The sequence below is a fragment of the Lagenorhynchus albirostris genome, chromosome 18 (assembly GCF_949774975.1).
Source record: "Lagenorhynchus albirostris chromosome 18, mLagAlb1.1, whole genome shotgun sequence".
NCBI classification, from domain to species: Eukaryota; Metazoa; Chordata; class Mammalia; order Artiodactyla; family Delphinidae; genus Lagenorhynchus; species Lagenorhynchus albirostris.
In genome coordinates this window covers 5,910,535-5,919,921 of record NC_083112.1, presented here as the reverse complement: position 1 = coordinate 5,919,921, position 9,387 = coordinate 5,910,535, and the positions used below count along the sequence as shown (strand labels likewise).

The window sequence follows — 9,387 nt, the reverse complement described above, 5'->3', positions numbered from 1 at the left end:
CGAGTAGTGCAAAGTGTGGCACACAGTTTCTTCTAGAAAGGTGTGTCTTACACACCTTATTAAACGAAGGAAATATGCATAACAAGATGCATACAGTCAATGCATGAATAGAAAGCATGTTTCAAATACGAGGTAGCCCCTCAGGCGACCATTACTATTTGGGTTTTGCATTATCATTTATGGCATTATAGATTAATTACACGTAACATACTTTTATACATTTTAACCCTGAAGAAAAATAATTGTTGCTTGAAAAAAATGATTCCAGGTAGCCATTTGGTTTGTATCAGGAGAAAGTGAACCTCCAAGAGTTTAGTATCTGCCAAGTCTGGAATCATTAGCTCGAGTCAGTAAATCCGATGCGCGACATACTTCACAGTGACTGTTTCCGAGTCTTGTCAATGCCTCTCCTCCGCAGGACGCTGGGTGCAGCATCTCCGGGACACCCTTGCATGTGGTTTTCCTTTTTTTTTCTTTTTTTTTTTTGCTGGATTAACTGTATTACCGTATTATTTCCTCTTTTTCACCTCTTCTATGGCCTTCCATTTTATTTTATTTTATTTTATTTGTGTTTTTTTGCGGTACGCGGGCCCCTCACTGCTGTGGCATCTCCCGTTGCGGAGCACAGGCTCCGGACGCGCAGGCTCAGCGGCCATGGCTCACGGGCCCAACCGCTCCGCGGCACGTGGGATCTTCCCGGACCGGGGCATGAACCCGCGTCCCCTGCATCGGCAGGCAGGCTCTCAACCACTGCGCCACCAGGGAAGCCCTGACCTTCCATTTTAATTATTCATAAGTCCTTTCAGAATATCTTCAGAGAGTTCCATGAGGGGACGTTCTGATGATGGAAAATCCAAGGGAGGAAGATTGGGTATTGGAATATCCTTGGCTTTCCCAGTGTTTGATGCAAACCTCTGCCAGGCTGAAGAGGCTGTAGCAGTTTCTGCATGTGGTGGCGAGCTCTGTAACTCTGACTTTTCTACAGAATCAGCATCTATATCAAGCTCCTTTTCTATCGGGCCTTTTAGAAGTCTGGCCTTTTCAGCCTTTAGCTGTTTATTTTCTCTCCTAAATCTTTCATTCTCAGCCACGAGGAATTCCACATGCCTCTTCGAATCTGCAATTTAGGTTGCCTGCTCCTCTATAATTGTTTTATCATCTCTTGGGGCTTTGCTTCCAATGCACAGCTCTGTTGGATCGCTCTTCTGCTGAGGTAAAAATAGTAGTGTGTCTGGATCCCTGTCAAAGACCCCCTGAATCTCAGGCAAGTGTTTCTCTGTGGAAGGGCTGTAATTCTGAGAGAGCAGGGGGCTCTGGCTGTCTGCGCCCTCAGCAGACGGTCTGTGAGATGCCTGAAGCTGGGCAGCGGCATCCTTGTCTGTGCTCTGCTGGGCTTTCAATCTTTCCTCCCGCTTTGCCCTCTTCCACCTCCCCTGGATGAGGAGAAGCTGTTTCATGTGACTATCCCTTTGCAGTTCCGGTGATAAATGAGCCTGCTCAGACTGTGTCAGCTTCATAGCTTCAGAAAGATACGCTGCAGCCTTTTTGTGACAAGAAATAGCCTCTTCGTATTTCCCTGCAGCTACTAAACGATCTGCTCGTCTGCTCTGCTGATGAGCCAGGTTGAGGGGTCCTTCCATTATTTCCATAGACCCCGGGGTAAATGGCGGCCTGAGGAAGGGGAGCGAGGGAGCCCGGGCACATGGAGGGTAACAGCTGGAGAGCGCGACGCAGCGGCTGTGACTCTGGCCCCACTCTGCGCCCCGGGAGCCAGCAGCGGGCGCAGAGGGAGCCGGCTAATGTTTTTAAACCTCCCTTTTGTTTAGGAGAAAAGTTGGAGGAATCAAAGAAAACCCCCTTGGAAGTAGTATGTTTTGAGTTAATCTGACAGCTAAGGGAAAACAAATGCTATAAAAGAAACAGTCTTACGGATCACAAATGGACAGCTTTAGGAGAAGCTAAAGTGGACATACAAAAGGTATTTGAAATGAAATTTCAGAGAGAAAAGCTCTCTAAGGCAGGAATGTCTTTCGCCCAGAAATCTAAACTGGGTGCCAGGAATCTGGACAAGAACCCAGGAGGTCCGAAGTGAAGGAATTAAGGGCTCAGTGACTAGGGGCTGCTGAATGATACTTGAGAGAATTTCAGTCTGCTTAGAGGTTAACTCAGATAACACCTCACAGGATCTCAAGTCTGGCGTCTTGTTGATAATGTTGCAGGTATATTGGTGTGGAATTTGTGGTACCCAAACAAGGGCGCGTGACTCAAAGCCACTCTTAACCACAGCCGCTGCCAGAAACCCAAGCCTCTGCTCACCCAGAATCACACCCACAGACTGCTCTGCGCAGCCCCCATCAGACCCAGTCCCCAGCCAGGCCTCCTCTCCAAGCTTCTGCCGCCGCCTCACTTTGCCATCAGCAGACCCCTCAGCCTCGCCCCGCTCCTTCACAAGCACCTGGCTCGCCCTGAGAATGTTCCAGTACAGCCCTAGCAACTGGGACTGTTTCTCTCTCTCACCTCTCGGACCTCAGGACCACAAGCAAAAGTTGTGTTTTCCTGGGTCACCAGTGCTACATGCAGACCATGTCTCTCCCTCTCCGCTGAGTAAGCCCCTGCATCTCTTCCATGCCACCTCCTTCTGATGTCCGTCATGCACGGACTTCCAGAAAAGCACCCCACTCCACACGCATGCACGCACGCACGCCCCTCACATCCTGAAGGCTTTACCTCCCGGCTGCTTCTCTGCCTGGCCACTCAACTCGTTCAGCGTTTTTGGCCTCTTTCAAGGTTTGTGGAGATGACACATCCACGACGCTGGCCTCTCAGACCCTGATTCCTCAACAGACCAAGCGTCTGGGGAGCAGCCACCCCCCCCCCGGATTAGCTCAGCATATTTCCTCTGGGCTCTAACCCTACACCCCTGTCACCCATCACCCCTCCCTGGCCCTCTGCTCCTGTTCAGAAGCCACCACAGGATCCTTTAACTCCACCAGCACTAGCATCCCCTGGGCGTGCACTTGGAAGGGGCTTCCCTCCTAATCAGAACCTTGTCATCCTTCCCCCAACTCACCCCCCACCCCCGCCCTCTCACCTCCCTTTTGTCTTGAAACAATGCTCTCTTTCTCCTCCTCAGGACCACTCCCAGTACGGTTTATGCTGGAGATGGGTCAACCTCCTTCCTCAGAGCCAGTTGTTATATTTTCAGGGATTCTGCAAACTCTTGGACATTGTGTCGGTGACTTGGAATTGGCTGTGCGGAGAGGATTTACACCAATACAAATGAAGGTTTCGGTTTCCAACGGGGGTTTTGTTAAACATCTATCAGCTCATCGCTGGTTCATCCTGCATCCTCTTGCCGCTACCGATGACACGTTTCTCTGCTACCCACCTCTCCCCCCGACACTTTTGCCCTCGTTTGAGCAAAACTTCTTGAGAGCTGCCCACGGTGTGACTCCTCCTCTCAGCCATTCATTCCTCAAGCCCACTCCAGCCTTGCTTCTGTCCTTGTCAGAGCTGCCGAGCTCCTCCAGGTTACCAATCCAGGGGATACTTTCTCTGTTTTTGTCTTGCTTGACCTTCGCATCCATCTTCCCCGCCCAAGTCCTCATCTTCAAACACGTGCTTCTCCCGGCTCCTCTGATGCTGCACTTTGCTGAGTTTTGCTCCAGCTTCTCTTGCTGATCTGCAGAATCGATTGCAGGCTTCTCCTTGTTTCCCTTAGACACATGCATGCCTCCTAAATGCTGGCTTCCAGCGTGGCTCTAGGCTCTCTCCTCTCCTCTGCCCTTTCTCTCCGCGTGACCCCCTCCTGTCTCATGACTTACATGCTAAGCGTTCCCAAAAGGATTCCTCAGACCGTTCCAGCCTCCCGACCCCTCCGTCTAACTGCCCATTGATGACCCCGCTGGGAGGCATGTTTTGCTTTAAAGGTGATGTGTCCTAAGGGCAACTCTGGATTCCTCAGCCCTGGTAAACCAGTGCCTCTCCCAGTCTCCGCATCTCAGTAACTGGTGGCACGGTTCAGCCATCTGCTCAAACTGGAAGCGTGGCCACCAGCCAGGATCCCTCCCTCGTGCTCACCGCCCACGCCCGAGGCAGGGCCTGTTGTTCCGACGTCGTAGTCTCAGCCCCAGCCTCTCTCCACACAATGCTCTGAGTCACCCGCACGCCTCGCCTCTCTGTGCCCAGTGACGTCCTTACTGGCTTCATTTCCACTGCTGCCCGTGCTTAACATCGTCTCAGCAAAACTGCCAGGGTAAACTTTTAAGAAAGAAAATCCTGGAAATTAAAACGGCTTTTTGACCTAAATGGGAAGGAAATCCAAAAAAGAGGGGATATAGGTATACATAGGGCTGATTCACTGTGCTGTACAGCAGAAACTAACACAACGTTGTAAAGCAGCTCTACTCCAATAAAAATACATTTTAAAAAAGTTGAAAGGAAAGAAAATAAATAAATAAAATAAGCATATTTCAAATGCTTAAAATAATAAAATGGATTTTAACAACTTCAGGGAAACACGGAAAAATAATTATTTCACTATGGAAATTGTCAATTGCAAAAGTATACAAAATTAACTACAAATACAACATTTTTTAAAAAATAAATTTATTTTATTTATTTTTGGCTGCGTTGGGTCTTCGTTGCTGCACGCGGGCTTTCTCTAGTTGTGGCGAGCGGGGTCTACCCTTTGTTGTGATGCGCTGGCTTCTCATTGCGGTGGCTTGTTGAGGAGCACGGGCCCTAGGCACGCGGGCTTCAGTAATTGTGGTACGCAGGCTCAGTGGTTGTGTCTCACGGGCTCTGGAGTGCAGGCTCGGTAGTTGTGGCTCGCGGGCTCTAGAGCGCAAGCTCGAAGCTGTGGCGCACGGGCTTAGTTGCTCCGCGGCATGCGGGATCTTCCCGGACCAGGGCTTGAACCCGTTTCCCCTGCATTGGCAGGCAGACTCTTAACCACTGTGCCACCAGGGAAGTCCCAATATTTTCAGTTGCGTAGAAGTGAACAAGTTTATATAAGATTTCAAGGGAGGGGGGTGGGAAGGAGGCTCAAGAGGGAGGGGATATATGTGTACATATATCCCTAGCTATATTCACTTTGTTGTACAGCAGAAACTAACACAACATTGTAAAGCAATTATACTCCAATAAAAAAGAAAACGATTTCAAGAGAGAACATATAACAGAAAACTTGGACGGAAATTCATTTGATGGAAATTATTCATCTTTTAAATTTATAGAATTTGCCTAGGCACGGTTTTATCTCCTTTCATTTAAAGAAATAATTTCTGTTACAATAACTTAGGCTTTGAAATTGTAGCTGCCATTTTAAAAACAGCAGTACATGCAAGCAGAATTTCCAGATTCAAAGCTTAACAGGATTTTTGCCAAAGGTCACCAAAGCCTTTTGCATATAAGCTATCAAAATAAAGCTCCTGAGTAAAAGAACTGCCTGAAATGATCTAATCAAATAAAAATTGTTCAACTAATGTTCATCCTTTGCTAGGATATAAAAAGAAAATTAAAATTTCACAATGGTTTCATATACCTATGGACTTGGGTCAATTTACTTTTAAAAACAAACCAGCTACCCTCCCTAGCCTTTCCTGTACTAGCCTGGAAATTTAAATGGCTTCTAACAGTTTCAAGGATACATGGAAAAGTGATTCTCTTACCCCTGCGATTGTCACTAATTTTTCTTTTGAACTTGCAGAAGTTTCCCTATTAACACGAGAGACTCCAGAACCAAATAATCTTTTAAAAATGGAAAACAGATTGCTTTATCGCAATGCCTAAAACCTTCTCATTACATCTCAGATAAGATCCACATGGCTTTCCTACGAGGCCCTGCGTGGTCTGGCCTTTCCCTTTCTCTCAACTTTATCCCGTCCTCCTTCTGGAACTCCACCAGCACCAGGTACACTGGCTTCCTCTGGGTCCCCGAGACACTCTCTACTTTTCCGGTTAGTGGTGGTGGTGCATGTGGTGGGGAGTTTTGGTTTTGCCTCAGGACCTTTGCACAAGCTCTTTCCTCTGTCCGGGGACACATTCCCGTCCACCTTCTGCCGACTGCATCTCATCTTTCAGGGTTTATCCCAAATACACACCACCTTCCCGGAAAAGCCTGGCAGGAAGAGGGTCCTGTAGAGCAGCATGGGCAGATAGGCAAATAGTCAGCAAATCATCTCTCTTTAAAAGTAAATCAGGGACTTCCCTGGCGGTCCAGTTGTTAGGAGTCCGCGATTCCACTGCAGGGGTCCTGGGTTGGATTCCTGGTCGGGGAGCTAGGATCCCACAAGCCGTGCGGCGCAGCAAGAAAAAAAAAAAAAGTAAATCAATATCTTAAATTTCCTGTCTTGTCTCTTCATCAATTCCTTGAGGGGTGGCTTTGGCTGAGACCCTGGGGACAGTGGTCATTGGCAGAGAAGCTCTGTGGGATCAGCTCACATTCTTTCAGCTGCCAGGGCCTTGCTAGTGTGTGGTTGGACTTTCCAAGCTCTGCTTTCTCCCCTTGACATGTGTCAGTCAAGCCCCCTTTCTTGGGTCAGGTTCCCTGCAAGCAGATGGAATTCTCATACAAGTGGTAGCTTGGGAGAGTGCTGTGAGGAGGGATTTGTAGGGAGGTGAGTGAAATAGGAGAGGGAAGGGGGGCAGCTAAGAAGAGATGTGGTTTCAGCTGAAGTCTCACCTCAGCCTCACCCCACAGACGCTCTGGAACATGAATGGCAGCAACGAGTTGTCCTCCTTGAAGCAGGGGGTCCAAGTCTCCTTTTGAAGCAAGACGAATAAAACACAGAATGGGAGGAAATATTGAAAACGTATATGTAATAAGGGGTTAATATCCAGAATATATTAAAAAAACTTCTACAACTCAACAACAAAAACAACCCAATTTAAAAGTGAGCAAAGGACTGAACAGACATTTCTCCAAAGAAGATACACAAATGGCCAATAAGCCCATGAAAAGATGCTCAGCATCACTGATCACGAGGGAAATGCCAATCAAACCACAGAAAGAGGCCACCTCACACCCATCAGGATGGCTACTATAAAACACTTCAACAAAACAAAACCAAAAACAGAAAATAACAAGTACTGGCAAGAACTTGGAAAAATCGGAACCCTTGTGCACCGTTGCTAGGAATGTAAAATGGTGCAGCCACTGTGGAAAGCATTATTCGGCAGTTCCTCAAGTAATTAGAAATAGTATTCCCATGTGATCCAGCAGTTCCATTTCTGGATATAGGAGGTATATAGGTGTATAGATATTCAACAGAATTGGAAGCAGGGTCTTGAAGGGATGTTTGTACATCCATGTTCCCAGCAGCATTATTCACAAGAGCCAAAAGGTGGAAGCAACCCAAGTGTCTATCGATGGATGAATGGATAAAGAAAATGTGGTCTATACATGCCGTTGAATATGGAGGCTTAAGGGAAGGAAATCCTGACACACGCCGTGACATGGATGAACCTTGAGTACATTGTGTTCAGTGCAATAAGCCATTCACAAAAGGATAAATACCATATGATCCCACTTACGTGAAGTACCTAGAGTTGTCAAGTTCACAGAGACAGAAAGTAGAGTGGTGGTTACCAGGCGCTGGGGCAAGAGCAGGGAGTGGGGAGTTGCTATTTCATGGGGACAGAGTTTCAGTTTTGCAAGATGGATAGAGTTCCGGAGATTAGTTGCCTATCAAAGGAAATGCACCTAACATTACTGAACCATACGCTTAAAATGGTTTACATGATTTTTTTCTTTTTTAAGAAGATGTTGGGGGGTAGGAATTAATTAATTAATTAATTATTTTTTTTTGCTGTGTTGGGTCTTCGTTTCTGTGCGAGGGCTTTCTTTAGTTGTGGCAAGCGGGGGCCACTCTTCATCGCGGTGCACGGGCCTCTCACTATCGCGGCCTCTCTTGTTGCAGAGCACAGGCTCCAGACGCGCAGGCTCGGTAGTTGTGGCTCTCGGGCCTAGTTGCTCCGCGGCATGTGGGATCCTCCCAGACCAGGGCTCGAACCCGTGTCCCCTGCATTAGCAGGCAGATTCTCAACCACTGCGCCACCAGGGAAGCCCGGTTTACATGATTTTAAAAAGGAATCCTGTGATATTGGTAGAGAAAAAAAAAGTTGCAAAGTAACAGGTCTGTAAATACAAATTGGCATATTTTCTTAAAGCCAGCTGTACTCTTATAGTAATTAGTAGTAGTATATTGTTTAAATTGGGGAGGGTGTTTTATTATCTATTCTGTAATAAATTTTAAAAGACAATCGCTAGATTAGAAACGTAGGAGATTTCGATCCTTCGGGGTGGCATTTGCATTTTTAGAATTCTCAGCTGCCCTACAATGGGAATTCCTCCTGGGTACAGTGCATCCAGCCCAGCCTTGCCCATGCAGACCCTCCAAACAACATTTGCATGTTGCAATATTGGCTTGGCTACTGGGTGTTTCCTGAATGAATGTCCCAATTCCAGATGAAAAAGACTTCCTCTGAAAGCTGGCTTCATCCTGAGGGGTTCCTCCTGAGGTGTCACATGGAGCAGGCGGGTTCCTCGGACAGAGAGCAGGGTAACTTGGAGAGAACCAGAGCACTTACTCTTTTCCAATTTCACTTCTGTACAATCTGACTTCATTGAAAACCAAAACTTCCATAGAGACTCATTTATCCATTCAACATTTATTGAATGCCATCTCCCTGCAAGCCACCTGAAAATAACTATCAAAATAAGGACAGAGCTTTTCCTGAGTCCATTTTATTGAGGTATAACTTACATACAGTACAATTCACCCTTCCAGGTGTACAGTTCTGTGAGTTGACAAATGTATATCGCATAGCCACCGCCACAATCATGATATAGGATATTTCTATCATCCCGAAGAGTTCTCTCGTGCCCCTTTGTAAACAAGCCGTCCCCTCCCCTCCAGGACCTGGCAGCCACTAATCTGAATTTTGTCCCTATAGTTCTGCCTTTTCCAATGTCCAGTAAATGAAATCACACAGTATGTAGCTTTCGTGTCCGGCTTCTTTCGCTTAGCGTAACGCTTTTGAAATTCATCCATATTGTTTCCTTATCCGTCATTCATTCCTTTTTATTACTGGGTAGTATTCCGTGTCTGGATGTACCACAGCTTATTTATCCGTTCACTAGCTGATGGACATTTGGGTTGTTTCCAGTTTTCAGCGTTATGAATAAGGCTGGGTGCACAAACATTTGCATATGGGTCTTTGTGTGGACATAAGTTTTCATTTCTCTTAGATTAATACCTGGGAGTGGGATTGCTGGGTCATTTGGAGAGTGTATGTTTAAATGAATAAGAAACTGCCCAGATGTTTTCTAAAACAGCTTTTAGAAACACTAAACTAAACACTAAACTCTAAAACATTTTTGCA

General features: G+C 46.7%; 1 protein-coding gene across 1 annotated transcript; it reads right to left on the bottom strand.

Annotated features, from left to right (window-relative positions):
• Positions 1 to 388: 388 nt before the first annotated feature.
• On the bottom strand, positions 389 to 1,745 carry LOC132508816 (nuclear receptor-binding factor 2-like). Its single transcript, XM_060129190.1, is given in 2 exon segments — positions 389 to 539; positions 775 to 1,745. A coding segment is annotated over 1 exon segment (867 nt). The 5' UTR covers positions 1,650 to 1,745; the 3' UTR covers positions 389 to 539; positions 775 to 782.
• Positions 1,746 to 9,387: the final 7,642 nt, after the last annotated feature.